Below are 24,581 nucleotides of genomic sequence, written 5' to 3'. Positions count from 1 at the left end.
AGGTATCTTTTCACATTCTAGTTAACAAAGAACAATGTTCCAGTTCCTCTATACCTCTTCAAATATGTAGGCAGGCAATCTTTTGACCAGCTATAACACCTGATGTGACAATGCAGAGATGGCTTTAAGTTATATATCTCATTACAATCATACCAAGTAGTAAATGCCAAGTGTCTCTTATCTATCTCCTTTCTTTGCTGTAAGTTGCTCCCAAATATCCAAACTATGTCAAAGGGGTGACACAAAAGTAAGTCCCTCGGGAAGCTTGCTCCATTCTTTTCTCCTCCTGACACAGTTAAGTTACAATAGATAATATAATAGTTTCTTTATATTTTCTTTGTCACATCAGGTGAAACTAACTTAAATCTTTTTTTTCCATCCACAGGTATCTATAAGAACACTATTTTAAAATCCAGGATAAGACATACCTAACTGCTGGAATAAAAGAGCCACACTAGTGCCTGTGACAGGAAGACTGTCGTGTAAAGGAGTCTGGATCAGCTGTCTGTCTCCTGCACCCAAGGAAAATAGCTTCTGCATAATGAGAGAAATATATATAAAGTCATAAGAGACAATAGGAGGCAGTAACATATAACCTAAAGCAAACAAGTTACACTGTGTACAACTTAAAGTATCAGAAAATTCAGTCCATGAAAGTTGAAAACTTAGTAGATGAGACACAAAAATCACTGACAATTTTAACTGACTAAAAACGGAGCTGCAGAGAAGCCATGGAGCTGCCAGAGGAGAAAGATGCAAGCTGCCAGCTGGAACCTTGCTGGTAGGCCACGAGCCTTATGGTAAAAAATAAAATAATAAAAATGGGTTAATTTAATATAAGAGCTTGCTAGGAATATGCTAGAGTCACTGGCCAAGCAGTGCTTTAATTAATACAGTTTCTGAGTGATTATTTTGGGTCTGAGCAGCCGGGAATGAATGAGCAGGCTCCTACAACATAGGATCCTCTTTAAAACAAAAACATTTAAAGACTTCTTTCTCTTTCTTCATGAATTAAGTCACCTGGAGAAGGCAGAAAAAAAAAGCTTATCTGCCTTTCATTCTATTTACCTGAGATCCTCCAGCAGCTGGGACAAGGCAAGCACAAAGATTTGCAATGAGACTTTCCAAAGAGACACTCAGGCTGTCCACGTACACTGTATAGATCAAACCCAAGCAAGCCTGCAGAGAAAGGTGCATGCAGTCATTTCATGGCAGTGTCACTAAAAATAAATAGTGACATCTCTTCTAGGCAAATGTCTCTTTGAACCATGGAAATTATACTCTACACTGAACATGAAACAAATCTTAAGCAGTAAATTAAGTTTATTAAATTTTTCTGTAGGAGCAGAACACCCACATGAGCTTCCAAGATGAGTTTATAGAAAGCAGAAAGCCATAATTTGTAAAACAGGTATCTCTGTTAAGATAACCACTCCAGCTAATTTGCAAGGCTGAATTGTTGTTTCTATACAGTTTGCCTGGTAGTTTCTAATTTATTTTAAGAACTCCATATTTCAAGATAAAAATTCAAAGATATTGTTTTATGGTTCTTATAAATCCACAATATTTATAGAACCTTAATATTCTAAGAATTATAACAATAAACAGCAAAGCGAGCAAGATAATAAGATCAACACTTTGAGTTCAGAAGACAGTAAGTGATGAAATAAGATAAAATGCAATCTTTGTTTATTTTACTCGTGTTTGGGCTGTGTGTGCTCGTGTGTACACACGGAAGCTAGAGAAGGGTTCCAACAGTTTTCTTCAGGAGCTCCCTACCTTATATTTTGAAACAGGGTCTCTCTCTGAATCTGGAACTCATGGGTTCAGTTGGACTGGCTGGCCTGTGAGCTTTGGCAATCCTCCTGTCTACCTGAACTGTTTCCTCCATCCCAGCACTGAGGTCAGACATGTGGTCAGTCCTGTACTTGGCTTTTTACAGGACTGCTGGGATCTAAATTCAAATCCTGTTGTTGGTGCAGCAAGCTCTTTTCTGACTGGTTCTTTTTCTTGGTCCTAACATACACACTCAATCAATCTTTTAGCTTACTGAAATTTGTGACTGAAAAATTAGTAAGTGTCACTAATTTACAGTATGGAAAGTAATCACACACACACACACACTAAATAGTATGTCACAAAACACACTAAAGGAGTCATAATTGTCACTGTACTAGTGAGGGTGCTATTTATTCTAAAATGCATAATCTCATTTTCTTGTTTTTATACTTGAGTATTAGTACAGATATTTCCACCTTCATACATTTTTATATTTGAAAAGTCTGAGTATTACAAAAGGGAAAAATCTGTAAGGAACAAGTGGTGTCTCACTATGTAGGCCAGGCTTGCCTAGTACTTCGGATCTCTTGTCTCTGCCTTTTAAATACTAGAATACTAACATGGGCCATCACACCTGGCTTTAAACAATATTTTAAAGACATGATCAGAATTATCTGAAATCTCACATTATCCTACTTACTGTAACCTAAGTCCACTAACTTAATAAACATTTTACAGTTGTTATGCTATACATACATTTTAAATTTCTTAAAGGTAATCAAATTATTTTTATGATTTATATAATCTTTCATTTACTTAACATGAGGTCTGTTTTAAAACAAACCTTTTTTTTTATTTTTTATTTTTAACAAACCTATTCTTACTATTGTGACTAGCTATGTTAACTAACTAAGGGTTGCTTTCATCCAATACAAATTTGTTTCTTCACCTCACAGCGCTCTCATTTTATTGGTGAGTCACTAACTCATTCTAACAGGATTTCTAATGCAAGGAATCTTGTTGCCTTAGTTTATTCAAAACGGATTTATACAATAATATAGATTAAAAATGACAACTTAGTTCTTTACCCTAAAAATTTCTGGGTAGTCTAATCTGGATACTAAGACGAGGCTTTTGGGAGCAAATACTTCTGCAGGTTGAATTAAAGCAGACACTTCTTCACCTTCAATATCTTCCTTCTTTGTTCCCTAGAAAAAGAGAAATTACAATCAATGTACAAAGTCTCCCAGGTTCATAATTCACACAATATATTCAAAGAACGCAGCATACAGATAATTTATAAGAATCCAAATAATTACAAATATTAGGCAAGAAATGACAAAGTAAGAAATATTTCTTTCATTGTTTTTCAAAGCTCCTTACGCTACAGATATGTATACCAAATTTGAGTGTTTAATTTCTGAGGAATCAAGGTAAGACATGTATAAATTAATCTTAAGTAATGACCCAAACAATTAAAAATGTTACTTATGTAAGTGGAAAGTCAGTCTTTAAAAGAATGGAAAAAGTCTATTCTAAAAATAATGCATTGATTTTCATTTGTTTTCCTATTTGGCCCAATATTTTCCTCCTGTGGGGATTCTTAGGCCTGCAGAAAGCTCAGTCCTCTTGAAGTAAAGCACACTGCGTTGTCAAGTGCTTCTGTTCACATGCAACAATAATAGTTGCCTTAAAAAGAAAACACTTTGTACAGGAAATAATTAGTGTCATGAAAATGTGGGCTTATAAACGGTTAAAATTTAAAGTAGAGTTACAACAAAAAAACCAAAATTGGAAGAAAAAAAAAACAGCCTATGTTTCAACAACTAACTACTAGTCAATAAGCCTGCAAAAATATTATTTGGAATGCTAAGGGTTAAGAACACTGGCTAGTCTTCCAGAGGACCCAGTTAGATCCTAGCCCCTAGTTGGTGGCTCCTAACTATCTATAATTCCAGTTCCAGGGGATTTGAAGCTCTCTTCTAGCCTCATGGCACTACATGCAGGTGGTACATAGACTTAAGTAGCCAAAACACCCATTCACATAAAACAAAAACAAATATTTGGATGTGGCCATGAAGGCCTTGAACAGGCTTTGTGAGCACAAGGGCGGGAGACAAAGCACAAGGTGGAGTAGTGTGCTGCCTAGTGCCCACCGCAAGAACCACACACTGCCATTAGCATGCGCATCTTCTCACTAAACCTCATGGTGGCCAAGTCCCACTTCTAGTACATATCACAGTTAAAGAAGAGGTCCTAGGAGAGACTGTGTATTTGGATAGTTGTTTGAGAAGTTACCAAGCAGGAAGAATTTCAACATCTGGCTGCACTATGATTCTGGCAGTGGCACGCATAAATATTGCCAATACCGTGACCAGAGCACAGAGGGAAGCACCATGTATTCCATCTAACCGCCATCAGTATGCAGTGGTATCACAGAGGGAAGCACCATGTATTCCATCTAACCGCCATCAGTATGCAGTGGTATCACGACAGGCGCACCCATACATGATCCATTCAGCCATCAACGTAGATGAGATGGCAACTGTCAGCAGTCTCTGTCAAATAATCTAAGGCTTCAAGATGAAGTTCTTGTTGCTCCAGGTGATGCTAGCAGAAGCTATGCTTTCACCACCAAGAGGCCCAATACCTTTTCTAGATGGAGAAGACCACCAAATAAAGTATACCAAACAGTTAAAAAAAAAAAACTTAAAAAAATTTTTGAATCCACAAATAATACCTATGTACTTACTGTTTGAAAAAGATGAGAGTGGGGGAGAGCAAGCTAATGAAACACTGAGATTTGCTAGAGGCTATTCTGAGATATTTCCTCTAACTGAAGCCCCTTTTCTTTTCCTTTTCCAGTATCTATGGTACAGTTTAAACTCATTTCCTCCGCAAACTTTCCTTTCCTGACCTTTGCTCTCCTGCATTCCAGTATGGTTTACCAACACATCAGAAGTGCTTATGCTTGCTAGTCAATATTTCCCCAAATGCCACAAAATGCCATTGTCTACTTGACATAACAAACATGGTCAAAAGATAATCTTTCTCCCTAAACTTCATTCTCCTATAGTAAGTGGCCCATATGTATTAATGGCAATCTCATTTTTTGTGTGGCAAAACTCAAATTATGATTTTTTTCTCAATTACAGTTCATACCCAGCTGTCAAAATAGACTGACCTCTCAGTTTACCCACTGACACTAGCAAACAGCAAGCCAACCCCTCTTTCAATTATGACAGCAGCCTGCTTTCATTCCCTTTATCCCTTTAGGCCTTATTCCTCCTTGCTGCTCTTCAGACACACTAGGTCTATCTACTGGGACCTGCCTATTGTTTCTTTGCCTGGAATGCTTTCCAAGTTAATGTCTGTCGTGTTCCTGTGTCTATGTCATGTTCTTCCTATTCTAACAACCACGGTTAACCTCTCCACCTGAAACTGCAGAGTCTAACATCCCTTGTCCTTTTTCTTTTCCTATTTTCCTTCTCCATGTTCTTATCACTATCTAACACATCCACAATTTTTAATAATCTTAGCCTTTTCTTTCTTTCGTTTTCTATTTTTTGGTCTGTTTCTCATACAGAATTAAACACAGGTCAGGATTCTGTTTTGTTCAATGATGATTACTGAGCTCCTAAAACAAGGGCTGGAACATGAGGTTATTACCTGGTATTTGTTCACTGTATAAATGCAGGAATAAAAATTTCTTAGAATGGTTTTCTGGGTATTTCACCAAGAGACATTTTACCTTCTCACTTAGAGGCCAGGAACTATACTTTCACTTCCCTTTAGAGTCCACTTGGTTTCTAGTACAGTGCAATATAACCAAAAGTTTGATGTCCAAGAAATGCACACATCTAAAGGGAACTATTTGTATTAAAAAGGTCCATATGCTCTTGAAAGAGAAAGATCTTGATTTGTTGCAAGGAGAGGGTCCACTTATTCATCCAGGCTGCCCAGCTAGCTTACACCCGAAATAACCACACAGAAACTGTATTAATCAAAACACTACTTGGCCATTAGCTCTAACTTCTTATTGGCTAACTCTTACATATTAGTTTAACCCATCTCCATTAATCTGTGTATTGCCACATGGCAGTGGCTTACTGGAGATTCTAACCGGCGTCTGGCAGAGGATCCATAGCTTCTCTGACATTGATCTTCTTCCTGTCAGAATTCGGTTCTATCTTCTCCACCTACCTAAGTTCCGCCCTATCAACTAGGCCAAGGCAGTTTCTTTATTCATTATCCAATGAAAGCAACACACAAGCAGAAGGAACTCCTACACCACTGATTTGATACAAAGAACAAATAAAATGAGTCTGGTTGTTTTTTGGAATCATTAAAAATAACAGAAAAGTGATCATTATTAATTTACCAAAATTTCCAAACTTAATGAATCATGGCCTTTATGAATTACTGAAAAACTCAAAATGGCAAAATGACTGAAATTCATGGAACAGATAAACCTATCCACATTTTTATGAGATTGTGATAATTGCCTTAGATTATCATTAAAAGACAATTTGAGTAAGAAGGTGGCCATTTCAAATAAATGATCATGAGACTACTTTACCCAAAATACAAAACAGAATGTGTAGCCATTACTTAAAGATGTTCGCTAATTAACCACCAATTATTAACAAAAAAGGGTCAATATAATGTAAATCAGTATTAAGTAAAAACCTCACATTTTACATTTCTACACTGATTTTTCTTACAGATACTGAGTTTTACTTTATAAATCCTGAAATGCTGTTATTCTTAACCAAATAACTGTATTCTTAGAACCAATGCCCTGAAGGTTGGGGATGAAGTTCATTAGTGAGCATGTGCTTAGCATGCACAAGGACCTAAGCTCAATCTCCCAAAACTAAGCATGTGTGTATGTGCATACATTCCTCTCCCCCCACACACAAACACAATGTCTCAAGTTTAAAGAAACAATCATAAGTCCATTTTGAAGAAAAAAAAGTATGTAGGCAGTTGTTAAGTAAAATAAAGTATTTCTAAAGATAATATAATGTTTCAATAATTTTTGCTAGAAATAATTTATCAGGTCATGGAAATAATGCTTCTTCTATTTTGAGGCTAAACTATCTTGTGTAATAATTATCAGGGTTTGCATGTTTTGTTTTGAGGCAGGGTTTCACTGTATTCCAGGATAGCTTGAAACTTATATGTAGCGTGAGATGGCTTGAGCTCATGGCAATCTTCCTGCCTCAGATTCTTGAATGCTGGATTATGAGCATGAACAACCATGTCAAGCTTGGCTAGTATATTTAACAACAACAAAGTTTTACTAAAAAATAAGCAGGAAATTAAACATATTTGAGAGATTTTATGATGCTTTGAAATTTATTTGATATTGCCAAATGTTGTTACATTATCTAGCTCAACATTATAAGCAATCTAACCTAGAGGGTTTTTTTTTTTTTTTTAATTTTCAGCATGCCCCACTAAGGCTGTAAATTTACCATAAATGACACTTACTGAATTATCTTGCATTGATTTGGAAGCCCACCTCATCTCTTTAAATTTTCTTTTATGTGCCTTAGTATTTTGTTTGTCCGTTTGACCTTTTCAGCACATGCATGCCTGGTGACTAAGGAATGCAGAAGAAGGAGGGAATCAGATCATCTGGGACAGGAACTATAGGCGGTTGTGAGTTGCCATGTAAGTACTGGGAATTGAACCCTGGTCCTCTGGAAGAGAAGCCAGTTCTTTTTCCTATAAACAATCTCTCCAGACCCAACTCATCTTTATCTATCTTGGAATCACTTATCACACCTTATCTATTAGTAGGTATTTGTGTCTACTGATTATTACAATGAAGTGTGTGAGACTATCCACCCCATATAGTCCTAATATGCTGGGAGTCTCTACACTTCCATATGGACTAAATTAACACCTTTTTATATAATGTACTTCCAAAATGTTATTGCCCTTCAAACACATCCCAAAATGCAACGCTAAAAGGTACTCTGGCTGATTTCATGTGATGACCCCATAGAGCTGAGAGTCTCTAGCATCAGAAAGTTAATATTAGTGTCCATTTTGGACACTTCAACCACATTTTTTGTTATACCATGATGTTTCATTTTCATATCAGAGTAAATGAAGAATTAGACATCTCTCTATTATATTCATTTTTACTAATACCACATTATCCTACAAATCTTCCCACATTTCTTTAAACACTTAGTTTTTTTTGTTTGTTTTGTTTTGTTTGGATTTTCGAGACAGGGTTTCTCTGTAGCTTTTGTTCCTGTCCTGGAACTAGCTCTTGTAGACCAGGCTGGCCTCAAACATTTAGTTTTTGATTCTGTTTTGTTTGGTTTTTTGAAACAGTTTCTCTGTATAGCCGTGGTTGTCCTGAAACTCACTCTATAGACCAGGTTGGCCTTGAACTCACAGAGATCTGCCTGCCTCTGCTTCCTGAGTGCCGCCCAGCTAGTAGTTTTTATCCTTGCACATTATTTTTACCCTTCTATAAAAAATTGAATGCTTGCTGGGCGGTGGTGACACACACCTTTAATCCCAGCACTCAGGAAGCAGAGGCAGGCAGAACTCTGTGAGTTTGAGGCCAGCCTGGTCTACAGAGTGAGTTCCAGGACAGCTGGAACCATGTCTCAAACAAAACAAAACAAATTAAGTTCTACATTTCCTTTCTGAAATACACTTTCTTACCATGTGCCATTACACTGAGTTTCCTTAGTCAAACAAGGACTTTAAACATTCCAGAATTAGAAAAAGGAGTCTAAATAGTCACAAAAATTCTTTAAACTATAAAATTCCCCTAAAAAGATTTCTCACTTTTTGCCAAATGATTATTTAACCATAATGGAATGTTCACATGATAAAAGCTGGTCCATCCTGGAAATGACCGGATTCACAAGCACACACTTCCTCTGGAAAAGGCAATGTACTGCAGCCTTGTCTGTGTAATAATAGCACAGCTCCTGACTACAGTACTAGCAAGGCAGGAAACTCAACTGTGGAGCGACTTACTTACCAGAGAGCTGTTGCTGCTGTAAATCATGGTCTTGTCAAAACCAAAACCAAAAAAACCTCTTACAAGTCGTTACTTTCTAGTGTTCCCTACAAGCTGCCAGAGGTTACTTAGCTAAAGGGCCTTTCAACCAAAGAATTTTAGAAACAATAAATTATGTAAAGTTAAAAGGATATTTTTACAGCATGACTTCTGGCTCTGATATGTAATTTCAAGCAGGATGCATATTATACAGCACTTCTTGATTTTAGGTCCCTCCTCCCCCCCCCCAAACCTAATATCTTATTGGAACACTCATCTAGAAAAGAGTCATTAAAACACACTCACCGGCAAAACGTGTGAAACATCTATGTATATGCCCTATGCCTTTAGAAGGGTAGATGGGAATAATACTTATTGTTCATAAATAGGCTAATCTTGTTGACATCTGTTCCATTAATTCTCCTGTTTCACAAATATAAGACTTCCACAGATAGGGTGCTGGACAACAGGGTGCTGCACAGCTATTCTCACACACCTACAATCCTTCTATTCTTTTTTTTTTTTTCTCTTTTTCTCGGGGGGGGGGGGTGTTAGTTTTTCAAGACAGAGTTTCTATGTAGCTTTGAAGCCTGTCCTGGAACTCACTCTGTAGACCAGGCTGGCCTCAGAACTCACAGAGATCCACCTGCCTCTGCCTCCCAAGTGCTTGGATTAAAGGCATGCACCACCACGGCCCGGCTCCAGTCTTCTATTCTCAATGTCCTCTAGCTTGTGGTTCTCAAATTTTAGTGTGCACAAAAGCACACCTATGAGCTTGTGCAAATAAAGATTTCTAGATGCCACCAACATCATTTCTCATTTAGTGGGTGTGAAGTAGGGTCTGAAAATTTATATTTCTAACAAGTTCCCTGGTGACACAGGGACTACATTTTCTCAATCACTGTTCCTATAAACTATATCATTGATATAAAACAAAATTGCAATAATAAAACAATCAGATCAGCCAACATAGTTCTTATATGACAATGCCATGCTATGCTTTATAAACATGCATTATCACTTTAAATAGCATGTTAAAAACTCATTAACATAATAAAAGATTATCAAATATTATTTCCCATTTAAAAAAGAACAAAATTCCTTGGAGAAATGACATTCTACTTCAGGGTCAAGAAATGTACAAAATAATAATGTTCATCTTATTGTATCAAAAAGTAAAGACTCTGTGAAAGATTAATAGTATCAAAATGAATTACAAGTACAGATTATTAAGACCCATCAAATATATAAAAAATCATGAGTTCATAATTATAATTTAAGTGGTCACTACTGAAGGTTATTAGGACACTAATCTACTACTTTGAAAATTAAAAATGAAAGGTCTTTTCTGTCTATAACTGATGGAACACAACTGTCTCAGAGATGATCTTCTAGTCAATGCAGAAGGAAAGACAGATTCAGAAACTTGTTGGTGATTCCTAGCAAGAAAAGGGACAGTAATGACCGTCAACACTACAAGACCGGCACTACTTAAACCAAATGTTCCATGGTACCATCACTCAAACAACAAAAGGTACAACACACAATCTCAGAGATATTCTAGCTTTAAAATTGAATTTAATCACCAGATGTGGTGGGACATGCCTTAAATCCCAGCATATGGAGACAGAGGCAGGCAGATTTCTTTCCACTCTCCCCCATGTAGCCCTAGCTATCCTTGAACTTGCTTTGTGTTTTGAGGACCAGACTGGACTCTAACTCAGAGATTCACCTGCCTTTGCCTCCAGAGAGCTAGGATTAAAGGCATGCGCTACCAAGCCCAGTTCCAAGGCAGATTCCTTTGAGTCTGAGGCCAACATGGTCTACCTAATGAGTTCCAGAACAGGCAGGACTAGGTAGATAACCTGTCTCACAAAACCAACCAAATTCATTAATTCATCCATCAATCAAATGGAGATACATACAAAATGTTTATAAGTGAAATGATGTAATAAATATGGTTTACTTTAAAATATCTTCCTTCCCAAACAGATGTTTAGATTTGAAAAGATAGGCAATCCCAACAATTTTAAAATATGGAAAATGTGTGAAGTTCATTATAAAAGTTAAAGCAAATAATACCCTATGGAACATATACCATGTGTCACATATTGTTCTAGTTGATAAACTTAATAGTGGACTAGATTCCAAATCTCTGTCTCTAGAGACCTGTATTCTATCTCATTTTTAAACTTTATTAATTTTATATGAATAGGTATTCAGCCTGCATGTATGTCTGTATACCATGAGCATGCAAATGCCCATGGGGACCAGAAGAGGGCTTTGGACCCAATAGGATAGTTGTGTGCTGTTATGTGGGTGCTGCAAATCGAACCCAGGTCCTTTGCAAGAGCCAGTGCTTGTAACCGCCAAGCTATCTCTCTAGCTCCAAGACCTTTGTTCCTAACTACATCATCTCATTACACCCTTCCAACAACCCTCAAAGGTAGGTACTAGTATTAGTATGTTCTGTATATAGAGGAACAAATCTTAAGTATGAAAAGGTTAAGAATTTGTTCAAAGTTAATATTTTTTTTGTTTTTTCGAGACAGAGTTTCTCTGTAACTTTAGAACATGTCCTGAACTAGCTCTTGTAGACCAGGCTGACCTCGAATTCACAGAGATCTGCCTGCCTCTGCCTCCTGAGTGCTAGGACTAAAGGTGTGTGCCACCACCGCGTGGCCAAAGTTAATAAATCTTAAAACTAAAGTTTGACTCCAGAGTTTATATTGTATTATAAAGGACCTTAGAGAAACATCTAGTTTAACTTATTAACAAGCAGACAGTGATCTAGAGAGGTTGTAAAGATGGTGTACAACTAGCAAAGATGACTGGAGGCATATATACCCATTTATTCATTTAGCATTATTTTACTGGATATTTATCATGTTCTAGGCACTAATGTGATGAGAGTAACTGGGGAGAGAAAATAATATCTGAAGGTGGGAAAAGTAGCTGGTCAGATTATGTAAGCAGACATTTAGACACACAAGCAAATGGAAATGATGCAGGGCAGTCTCAGCAGCAGGACTGGCAAGTAACTGGAGTAGGATCCAGGGGCTGATTATTCAGAGCTCACAGATGAAATTTGAGTTTTTATTCTGAATGTCATGGACTGAAAGAAGAGTGATCCCAACTTTATTTTTAAATGATTAATCTGAAGGGAAGTGTCAAGCAGCTTGTAAGGAGGCAGAAGTGGAGCTGGGAAGGCTGGGGACAAGTCTGGTGTAGTGACTAGAGTGGAAGGAGGAGACTATCTGGAAGTGGAGTGTGCAGACAGGATTTGTGGATGGCTAGAACGTGGACAATGAAAGAAGAAGAGGTAACGAAGCTTTGTGTTTAAACATATATTGAGTAAAGCCAATAATTGCATCAAAGAAAAGAGGCAAATTAGTGAGGAGAATAAAGAATGAGCAATATTAAAAAAATGAATTTTGCATATGTCAAAGACAATATATATGAGTTTACTCCTTTTCAATCTGTTCTTGTCCTCCTCTTATATAAAAGGATAGCAAGAAGTCACGAGAAATAGTGACTATAAAACAATTTAAAGGTAATTATAAGTACACTGACCCAGAATATATCATACATAAACACAAGCTTTTAAATATGGTTATCTATATTATGTTTGTTCGCACACTGAATATGAAAGGTATTTAGAAGACTGTATTTCAAATGCCTGAAGGCCATTAGATTACATTTGATATGGATCACATAAAAATATATGAACACCCAGAGCAAAACAATTTTCTAAAATATTTACATTTGTATTATTTTTAAAACAAAGGGCTAAGATTTTTAAGTAAATAGCAATGTATTAGTGTCTGTTTATTTATTAAACATTTATAACTCACTAGCCACACAGCACCTGTGACAAAAGGATAGGGTAGAGCCTCTACTGCCAGGAAATTCAGTGTCACGTAGATGCTAAGAGCAACACAGGTGAAAAAACAGCACCTGTCAAAACAATTTTACAACTAAAGGTCAGAGTCACATGTCTGAGAAGGGACTTTGTGAAGCCCACAGCAGTAAAATGGGGTTTAAGAGGACAAACTGATCATCAGAACATAAAAAGATAATCAGAATAGTAACAGGCAAAATGAAAAAGGAAATCCAACAATAAGGGACGCTGAACAGGTTGAGCTTTAATGCAATACATTTTGTACCTTGACTGGCTTTAATTTAATGCATCCTTAAATAACTACCATTTAGATTTACAATTTTTAATCTATATATACTTTTTTTTTTTTTTTTGGATTTTCGAGACAGGGTTTCTCCGTAGCTTTTTGGTTCCTGTCCTGGAACTCGCTCTTGTAGACCAGGCTGGCCTCGAACTCACAGAGATCTGCCTGCCTCTGCCTCCTGAGTGCTGGGATTAAAGGCGTGCGCCACCACCGCCCGGCTCTATATATACTTTTAAAAAGCAACCTAAACTAAATTTTTATGTTACATACACTGAACTAAAATTTATTGCCTATTTATTGTTAGAGTTTAGAAAAATAAATCTGAAAATTAATTTTAATATCAAAGAGTATGATGATAGTATTTTAATTTTTGGCACCTTTTATTTATATAAAATATACTATTGAAAACAACTTTTGCTCATCAACTAATAGCTAGTAAGTCAGAATTAATATTTATTAATTAATGCTGATTAATTAAATGAGTTAATCAGCATAAACTAAGAGATATGGTTACTGCCATAGTGACATGTTTCTGTTCATTATGCTAAAAACACATGTAATTCATGTTCAACTGTTTGATTACTTGAGAATTTTTTGACTTATATAAAAATACTAAGCCAATTTAGGAATGGCTATAAAATGTGAAATTTGAGAGAAATACTATTGAATAACACTTAACTTTTGAGGACAAGAGATAATTAGGACAAGAAACAATTCTTCAGGAAAGATAAGAAATAGCACAAAAGCTTCATGTCTTTCAAGCATAACAAATCATTTTAAAATTAGTTCTTCCTATATTTACAAATGATATTTTGTGAGCCACTGGAGTCAACGATCATTTTTAAAGTTCCTTTTTCCTGTCTAAGATTAGTGAAAAAAATTAAGAATAAAATGTGATTATTTCTTAACGCAAAATACTGTATTAATACTGTTAGATAGATTACAGAGACCTTTTTCTTTTCTTTCATTGTTTTCTTCTTCTTCTTTTAAGACAGGGTCTCTACACAGCCCTAACTATCCATGGAACTCACTAGGTAGACCTGCTCGCCTTGATCTGCCTGCTGCTGCTCTAAACTGGCTTCTTTTTTTTTTTTTGCCTCCCAAGTACTAGTATTAAAGGCATGCATCACCATGTCCAGCTAAGTTCTCTAGGCCCCCACAAAGCAGTACATGCAGTAGGATCAAAACCCAGTGCCATTGTCCTTGGCTTCTCAGTCAGCCCTCATTGTCCGCCATGTTCAGAGAGTCCAGTTTTATCCCATGCTTTTTCAGTCCCAGTTCAGCTGGCCTTGGTGGGCTCCCAATAAATCAGTTCCACTGTCACAGTGGGTGGGTGCACCCCTCGCAGTCCTGACTTCCTTGCTCATGTTCTCCCTCCTTCTGTTCCTCATTTGGACCTTAGGAGCTCATTCCGGTGCTCCAATGTGGGTCTCTGTCCCTATCTCCATCCATCGCCAGATAAAGGCTCTCTCTCTCTCTCTCTCTCTCTCTCTCTCTCTCTATATATATATATATATATATATATATATATATATATATATATATATATATATATATAAAATATTCATCAGTATGGCTATAGGATCAGGCCATTTCAGGCTCCCTCTCCTCAGCTGCCCAAGGAACTAGCTGGGGACATCTCCCTGGACATCTGGGAACCCCTCATGAGTCAAGTCTCTTGCCAGCCCTAAAATGTCTCCCTTAATTAAGATATATACTTCCCTGCTCCCATATGCACCCTTCCTTTATCCCAACCATCCCCTTCCCCCAAGCTCTCCCCATCCTCCCCATCTCACTTATTTAATGTTTTCCTAGAATTCCTGGTAGAAAAGCTAAACACAAAGTAACCTCGAAGATCGAGACTTCAACTTTACTTTAGTTAGAAATATACACCAAAGCATTTATTTACAATGAAACATGGTTTATTCAAACATTCCTTAAAGAAACAGTATATGTGCCTATAAATATACATCATACAATTAAATTTACAATGTACTTTCCTCCAATTAGTATGCTATACACACAATAGCACCTGGAATAGTATTCTTTGAATAATTCCTTGGGTGGGGATTTATATATACTTAAATTTTAAAAACATAATCAAAAACTTGGATACATATTAAAAATTGGGCAAATTAGCATGGAAAAAATAATACAGTAAAAGTTAACTAAAAAAATCTATGTCTATATCATTGTACAAATTAACACTCATGTCTAAAGAATCCAAATGACCTGCTAAGGTTACACAGCTCATAAAAAGCATTTCTAGGTTACAGTCTCTTAACTTGAATTAGCCCTCTTACTCCTATATATGCTTGCATGTAACCTTTGCAGGAGATAAGGGAGATGGTTCAGCAAACAACTGTTTAAGAGAGACCGTATCACAGAAGTACAACTATCAAGTTAGAAATGGGATCAGATTTCTTCTTTGGTAACAAATCTTTCTTGTGTTTAAATAGTTATTTTTTATATTTAAAATTTTTTCTCACACATTTTTAGTTAACATATGATTTTCTCCCTTCCCTTCTCTTTCCAGTCCTCTCAAAGCCCCTTCCAACTCCTTCCATTCCCCAGCCTGTCTCATATTGATAGCCTCTCCTTTCCAGTTGTCTGACGTATGTGTGTATGCATACATAAATACAACCTGTTGACATAGTTTTTACTGAAGTTCGTGTTAGTCTTCAATAGTCAATATAAGGAAAAGACATTTGATAATCTTGGATTTTGGAAGCTTGTTCTCAAAAGCTTTTTTAATTTAATTATATCCTATAATTTCAAGCATGTGACATATTTATTCAGTGGTAGTTTTCCCTATAAGAAGTATTTATAAGGAATAGCAAAGAAACTTAAAGTTCAGCATACTGTCAATTTGCCAATTCTCCTTTGTAAAAGGGAAGGCACAGATAGACAGCCACATTAAAAGCTTCATGTTCACAATTATAAGACTTGCATGTGTTACAAGTTACCTAATGACAAACACAAACAAATTCAGAATATGTAAATATTCCAAATTTTCTATGTCTCTATCAAGTCACTTAAGGTAGCTTTTCCTAGACTTTTTTTGTTGGTTATGGTCTAAGCAGTCTCTGGAGTGAGACTGCATGATGCTTGTCATACAATCAGCAAACCAGTTTCCATACTTGGCAACTCTTCATTTCTTGTTGAAAAAGGCTGAATAACATAGATCCTTCTCAAAGGAGCCAATAATTCCCCTCCACCCAAAAGACATTAATCTCAGAATTAGTTATAATATCTACACAACAAAAAAATAAACATTAAGAATTTACTTATATAGAATTATATGGCAGATAGGTGTATAACTATTTTAATAAAAAATTCTTGCTTCCAAAAACACCATTATTTTTTCTGTCTTACTTTCTTTCCCTTTATGTTTCAAATATTTTAGAATGGGCACAATTTACTTTGATAATGTAATTTTTCTCCACTGTTCCACATTTTCTTGTCTAAGGACAGTTTAGAAACCTATTATTTATTCAGTTTTTCAGGTGATTCCTTAGTAGTTTAGAGTTGTTTTTATGCTATTATGAATAAATTTCTTGCTTCCTCAAATTAGCCTCCCAAGGGCTTAGTATCATTTGGTGAAATGTATAGATTCATCAGGTATGATAGCATTGGCCTTAATCCCAAGGCCCAGAAGGCTGAAACACAAGGACAGTACATGGCAGCATAACAGGATCCTATGACAAAATTCACTTATAAAACAACAGAATCTAAGGATGTGTACAGACTCCCACCAACTCCATGCTTCCCTTGTAAGATACTGATATGTTACGTGCTTGACTGTGCTTCTCGATTCTATCTTCTATGCCCACCACCTCTCCTATTCTTGAATCAATTGCACACTGGTGTAACCTCTGTAGTGCTATAGTATATGTTTTAGTGTCTCACTCTTTAAGACAGACAGAGTCAAGTCCTTTTACTGTCCTAGGTTAAGGTTTTAGTATCATCTGTAAAATGGAATATAACAGAGAGACTAAAATGAGATTACCTGATGTGCTACATACACAGTGGAATGAGATAAAACCCTACTAAACTTTTGGCACAGTATCTAGAATATGTCAAGCCTCAATTGGTCATAAAATCTCATACATTTGTTTCTTGTCTCTAAATTTTTGCCCAGTTTGCTCTCCTTCTTAGCACCTGATTTTCAAATATCTACTTATATTTCTATAAACTCGGTAGTACTCCTGTTGTACTTTGAGATACTTTTGAGTATAAATGTTTTGTTTGCTTCCAGAGCCCAATTTTATGCCCACTGAGATAAAAACACAAAAGAGTATGTTATGGCTTCTGTGTCTTTTTCTTTTTTATTCTTCATCTTACGTCCCCAAATCATCCTCATTAACCCCCACTCTATTTCTTTAATGGCAATTAATTTGCTGATATACCAAATGTCTTTACTGAGAATTTCATAATTATTATTGATTCAGAAATCAAAACACATCAAAAAAACTTAGATACAAACCTAAAGAACATATATATATATATTCACACATATATATTTCACCTAAGCAATAAATATCAGATATTATATTTTACTCATTACTTTAAAAAAAAAGTCAAGTTCATATTATCTAGTTGGATAATTTTGGAAACACATTATCTAAAGTTTAATGCCAAAGTTTTGCTTATCATTACTGAGCATGTTACTGTATTTTGGAAAAGATAAAAGAGCCAGTACTTTTTAAATTGCACAATTTTACTTTGGATGGTGTAAGTCCTGAAGTTCCTTCTCTTTAGTATTCCAAGCAATGTGTCATAGTACATTTCATATTAAGTAATTCATGCCAAATGAGTTAAGATCTATTTTGAACTGTTAATATGATCCAAAAATAAAAGAAAAACACATTCGCTAAAAACAGTGCCCAAAGTGAAAAAGATGTCACTAATGACCTAGAAAGGAACATCTTTTAGTTTACTGCCCCACCCCGAATTCTACCTCATGGTTTATACTCTCACTTAGAACAAACTCAAATGACAATAACTAGTTTTCAACACAGAAAAGGAGGCTTACAACTTCAGGTGGCACCTAGCACATCACACAAAGGCAGAATCCTGATAACGTGTTTTTATTTTCAGGATTGAAAAAACTCAAAAGGAAACAGGTTTTAAATTTTTTAAGTCAGCTGTAAAAAAAAATTGTAATTTTTTTGGTTCTTTTAAAATGGCAGGTGTACAAACACCTGAGCTAAACGAAAGGGAAGCTAATAAGACACTGATTCAAAGCACACAAGAAGCCAGATCATGGCTTCCAGTGTTAACTCATCACAGAGAAGACAAGGCTCCCTAACAAAAAGTCTCATTTCAGGTTGATGCTAGAGAAGGCTGAGTTGGATTAGAGCTTGTTACAACAAAGTTTTAAAGTGTTTACATAAAAAGCAAACCACAAATCCAATGAGACCTAACTTAGAAAGTGGCCACTGGCCAGACATGGGAGAACATGAGCATGGAAATCACGAAAGCTATTAATAAATGATATGCTTCTGAGCAGAGTGAGGAAGACTGAACCCACAAGCCCATGACTTACCCAAGGGAGAAGGGACTTTACTCATAAGAAAATGGCAGCTACTGGCTAGATACAGTGGCACACACCTTTAATACCAGACTTGGGGAACGAAAGCAGGTATTCTCTGGGAATGTTATGCCAGTCTGATCTACATAGTAAATTCCAGGCCAGCCAGGGCAACACAGAGGGAGTCTTTCTTCAGAAGAAAGGGGGGGAAAAGTCAATGGTCTTTTTGAGTCTGAGTATCTCACTCAGAACAACTGTCTCTAGTTCAATCCACTTACTTGCAAATTTAATTCTCTGTAACAGCTGACTAATATTCTACTTTGTAAATTTATCACATTTCCATTATCCTTTCATCAGTTGGTGTATACCTAGCCTGTTTCTAATTTCTGTCTATTATGAAGAGAGCAGCAATGAACATCGATGAGCAAGGAAGATGTAGAGGTTATATGCCCATGAGTAGCATAGCTGGATTTTGTAGTAGTTAAATTTTCAACTTTCTGGGGAATTTCCACCTTGATTTTGATAGCGGTTATGATACTTGGCACTCCCACCAGCAATCAATAAGTGTTCCCTTCCCCACGTACTCACCAGCATGTGCTGCTACTTGTTTTATTATTTTGTGCATTCTGATGAGAGTAAAATGAAATCTCAAGGGAGTTTTAATTTGTATTTTCCTAATGGCTAAGTATGTTAACCATCCTTAACATTCCTTTAAGAGATTCTCAGTCATTTCTGTTTCAGTTTGTAAGAACTGTCTGTTTAGTTTTATACCCCCATTTTCTAATTGGGTTATTTATTTTCTTAATGGTTAGATTTTGTTTTTTAAAACTTCTTTATTCTAGACACTAATCCTCTATCAGATTTATAGTTGGTAAAGATTTTTTTTTCTTATTCTGTAGGCTGCCTATTTGCTTGAATGATGGTATCTTTTGCTGTATAGAAACTTTTTAGCTTTAAGAGGTCCCATTTATTAGTTGTTGTTCTTGGTCTGTGATAATGGTGTTTTGTTCAAAAATTCCTTTCCTGTGCCAGTGTGTTGGAGCAGGTCACTTGTTCTTCCCAGCTTCCCGGCTAGCTTAGACCCAAAATAATCACACAGAAACTATATTCATTAAATCACTGCTTGGCCCATTAGCTCTAGCTTCTTAATAGCTAACTCTTACATATTAGTTCAACCCATTTCTATTAATCTGTGTATCCGCCACAAGGCTGTGGCTTACTGGGTAAAATTTCCAGCATCCGTCTCTGGTGTCTCCATGGCTTCTCTCTGACTCCCACCTTCTTTCTCCCAACATTCAGTCCAGTTTTCCCCACCTACCTAAGCTCTGCCCTATCAACTGGCCAAGGCAGTTTCTTTATTCATTAACCAATAAAAGCAACACACAGACAGAAGGACCTCCCACACCACCAGTGAATTCAAGGCTATTCCATACATACTCTTCTCTCAGATTCAGTGTATCTAGCCTTATGTTGGGGTACTTGGTCCATTTTTAGCTGAGTTTTGTGCAGAGTAAAAGGCACGAATGTACTTTATTTCTTCTACATGCAGTCTTCCAGCATGACCAGAACTTTTGTTGAAGAGGCAAATTTTTTTTCCAGTGTACATTTTTGGCTTCTTTGTTAAAAAGAACAAGTATCTGCAAGTGTGTTGATTTGTGTCTGGTTCTTCAATTGGATTTCATTGTTCAACATGTCTGAGTTTTTTTTATTGTTTTATTGAGCTATACATTTTCTCTTCTCCTCTCCCTTCTTCCCTCTCCCCTTCTACTCTCTCCTGTGCTTACCCCCCCCCCCAATGCTCCTAATTTACTCAGGAAATCTTGTCTTTTTCGCCTTCCTATGCAGATCCATGTAGGTCTCTCTTTGGGTCCTCTTAGTTGCCTAGGTTGTCTGGGGTTGTGGACTGTAGATTTTTTTCTTTGCTTTATGTCTAGAAGCAACTTATAAGTAAGTACATATTCTATTTGTCTTTCTGGGTGTGGGTTATCTCATTCAATATGGTTTCTTCTAGATTAATCCATTTGCATGTTAATTTCAAGATGTCTTTTTTTTTTAATCACTGTGTAGTACTCCATTGTGTAAATGTACCACATTATCTTTATCCATTCTTCACGTGAGGGGCATTTATGTTGTTTCCAGGTTCTGGCTATTGCAAGTAATGCTGCTATGAACATAGTTGAGCACATGTCCTTGTGATATGATTGAACATCCTTTAAGTATATACCCAACAGCAGTATGGCTGGAACTTGAGGTTCAACATGCCATTTTTTTATGCCAACATCAAGTTGTTTTTGTTAATATGGCTCTGTGTGAAGATCAGTAGTTGTTAGTATTCAGGCTCATTTTAGATATCTTGTGGGTTTTTTTTTGTATTTCCACACAGAGTTGATGATTGATTTTTCAATTTTTGTAACGATTGTGTTGGAATTTTGAGGGGTATTTCACTGAATCCACAGATTGTTTTAGTAGGTTAGCTGTTTTCACAATTTTAATCCTACTGATATAGGAACATGGGAGGTCTTTCCATCTTAACTAGTAAGAAACCAGAAAGAGGGGATTATGCAAAGAAGGGGAGTGGAGTGTTATAAAGAGATAACAGAAAATGTGAATAGAAAGATTAAATGGGAAGGAGGGTTGGAATGACACTGCAGAAACTTCCTAAAATATAACATATATGAAAGGAATTTTAATGGACTCCCCATATAATGGAGGGAACAATGTGCCAACTAGATATCTTAAGCTACCAAATAAAATCTCCAGTGCTAGGAATGGATTGTTGAGTCATAGGCCAAAGAGGTCCTATAGACCCCCAACAAACATCACAAGTTATTTCCAAGACTACTGGTTGCTCTTTATGACACAATTTTATGTCATTGAACATAGTGAAATCAAGCTGGTGCCAAACTAGAAGCTTCAGCCCTACTGACTGGAGTTTATGTTGTTGGAAGGTACTTTGCATGCTATGAGAAGAGGAAAATAATCATCAATATCTCCAGCTACAAACCCTGTGATATACAACAGTGACCTGCCTGCAAGATATAATGGTGTAACAGTGGCACAATTTATGGGAGCAACCATTCTTTTAAAAAAAAAATTGCATTAGGGGTCACCCTGTGAGACAACCCCATACCTGACACCGCCCTAGAATCTGAGACCAGTTAAGTCATAGGCTCTAGGGCAAAAGCTACTTACATTACTCTACTAAAAAGAGCAGAGCAATAAAATGATACCTAATGGTGTACTGCTATTCCCACAGAACATCATTTAACTCTCTTCAGAGAAGTTTCTTCTTGGAGTTGGTGATATTTAGCAGAGACCCAAAACTGGACAATGTACGGAACCAAGAGACTTTAGAATACTAAGCCCTAAATGGGATGTCTACATCAACCCCTTCACCTCAAAAATTGGGAATCTATAGGGAAGAGGCAGCAGAAAGATTATAAGAGCCACAGATGGTGTTAATCCCAGCATTCGGGAGGCAAAGGCAGGTACATCTCTGTGAGTTCGAGGCCACCCTGGTCTACAAAGCTAGTTCCAGGACAGGCTCCAAAGCTATAGTGAAACCTTGTCTTGAAATAAACCAACCCCCTCCCCCCCCCAAAAAAAAAGGAAGGAAGGAAGCAAGGAAACAAACAAGCATAGACGGTGGATGATTCCAAGGAAGCAGTGTCTTTCAGATACAACACGGCTGATACACATAGATGTGAATTTGCAGACTGTGACAACATGCACAAACCTGCACAAATTCAAACCAGACAAAATCTGAGCACTGAGGAGAAAGCAGAAACAAAATCCTACCTCTAATCAAGAAGGTGTTTGCAATTGATACCTACTAAAAAAGGGAAAATGAGTTTTTCCAATGGAATGTCACTAGGTGTATCAACCACACGACAGGGCAGGCCCAATGCCCGGAAGTAGATGGCAAACATAAAAGGGACTCTTATTTATTCATTTACTTGCTTGCTCATTTATTTATTTATTCATTTTCTTTCCTTTATTTATTTATTTATTTATTTATTTTTTAATTGAAAAAATTTCTGCCTCCTCCCTGCCTCCCATTTCTCTCCCCCTTCCCCCACTCCTCTCCCCCTCCTTCCACTCCATTCCCCCTTTCCTCTCCAGTCTGAAGAGCAGTCCCGGATTCCCTACCCTGTGGGAAGTCCAAGGTCCTCCCCCCTCCATCCAGGTCCAGGAAGGTGAGCATCCAAACAGGCTAGGCTCCCACAAAGCCAGTTCATGCACTAGGATCAGCACCGGACTGAGCTCCCAAGGTCCAAATGAGGAGCAGAAGGAGGGAGAACATGAGCAAGGAAGTCAGGACCACGAGGGGTGCACCCACCCACTGTGACAGTGGGGCTCATCTATTGGGAGCTCACAAAGGCCAGCTGGACTGGGACTGAATATTTATTTATTTTTTAGTTTCTTGGGACAGGGTTTCTCTGTAACTGCTGGGGTTGTCATGGAACTCGCTTTGTAGACCAGGCTAGCCTTGAACTCACAGAGATCCAGCTTTCTCTGCCTACAGAGAGCTGGGATTAAAAACGTGTGCCACCACTGCCTGGGCTTTTGTGTGTGTTTTAAAAGTATTTTTTTTTTTTTTGTCTCATTGGGTTTTTGGTTTTGTTTTGATTTGCATTTTGGTGGGCTGGTTATTTGGCTGGTGGGGGGAGAGAAAGAAAGATCATGAAGTTAGGTAGTTAAGGAGAATCAGAGAGGAGTTGGAGAATAGAAAATGACCAAAATATTCTATATGAAAAAAAAATAATTAACTTTAAAAGGCAACAACTAGTTGGGTATGGTGACACACACCTTTAATCCCAGCACTTGGGTGACCAAGGCAAGTGGATCTCTGTGAGTTAAAGTCCAATCTGGTCTACATAGTGAGTTCTGAGATAGCCAATGTTAAAAAGTAAAACCCTGTCTCAGACAAACAAACAGAAAACAAAACAGTCAACTACTGACTAATAAGACAAGAGTATGGAACAGGTAGATAATCATGCTGCGAGCATCATAAGCAGAATCATTCAGTCAAGAATCAATAGTAAATCAAGAGGAGCATGAGTGACAAGCAGCAGCACCTATGTAGACTTAAAATACCTTCCTATAGAATACTCATTAGCTACAACTGAAAAAACACCCTTCAACTATATACTGCAAAAACATAACAATCTAACAATGAACACAAGCAGTGATGGACAAATAGATTTCCTATGCATCTAAATGTGTAGCCTTGGACACCACTGGAAGGAACATACTTAGGAAGTATTCCTGTTCTTTTTTTTTTCTTTGACTTCGACTAATTGGCCTTCTTTCTTTCCTTCATCTTCTTCTTTTTATTTTTAAAATAATCTCACTATGTCGCACAGGATATCTCCAAATTCTCAATTCTTCTGCTTCGGACTTCCTAACACTGGGATTACAGGCAAATACCCCTGAATGTAGTTTTACTTAAGTACTACAGCATTCTGTTGATTGTACACAATCTGAACTTAATAAGATATACCAGGAAACATAAAATAAGAAACATTCTATTAAAATGGATATGGAAATATTATTATTTTAAAATTTCTACATTATTAGACAGGGACTGAGCAAACATTCAAGATGAAGAGGGAAAGAGAAATAAAACTTAAACAAAATATATGCAGTTATGTGCTGGACCTGCCCTGGAAGAAAACAGTGGAATGGGTAGTGAAGAATATTATTACAGTAATTAAAGTGATGTCCAATTGAAGGTGGGGTAGGAGAATCACTTCAGCCCAGTGGTTCAGGTCCAGCCTAGGGTACCAAAGAAATCAAAGGAAAGGTGTATAAATAAAGAATTTTCTCTCAAATGATTTGGGGTGAAGGGGAGAAAATGAATCTCTCTCTCTCTCCTTTCTCTCTCTCTCTCTCTCTCTCTCTCTCTCTCTGCCTCCCTCCCTCCCTCCCTCTGTGTGTGTGTGTGTGTGTGTGTGAGAGAGAGAAAGAGAGAGAGAGAGAGAGAGATTGTACAAAAAGCAGGAAGAAAGAAGAGAGATGAAGAGAAAGGGAAAAGATATCAGATAAT

The 24,581-nt window shown here is 36.9% G+C and overlaps 1 protein-coding gene across 1 annotated transcript in view; it reads right to left on the bottom strand.

The window, feature by feature from the left end:
- Nucleotides 1–24,581, bottom strand: part of Sbf2 (SET binding factor 2) — a 403,356-nt gene that overhangs the window by 220,749 nt on the left and 158,026 nt on the right. Inside the window, 3 exon segments of the mRNA XM_057777079.1 lie at nucleotides 429–534; nucleotides 1,069–1,179; nucleotides 2,868–2,987. Of these exon segments, the coding sequence (XP_057633062.1) occupies nucleotides 429–534; nucleotides 1,069–1,179; nucleotides 2,868–2,987 (337 nt within the window).

The sequence above is a fragment of the Chionomys nivalis genome, chromosome 8 (genome assembly GCF_950005125.1).
Source record: "Chionomys nivalis chromosome 8, mChiNiv1.1, whole genome shotgun sequence".
Classification (NCBI taxonomy): domain Eukaryota; kingdom Metazoa; phylum Chordata; class Mammalia; order Rodentia; family Cricetidae; genus Chionomys; species Chionomys nivalis.
This window is presented reverse-complemented; position numbering and strand designations above follow the sequence as displayed.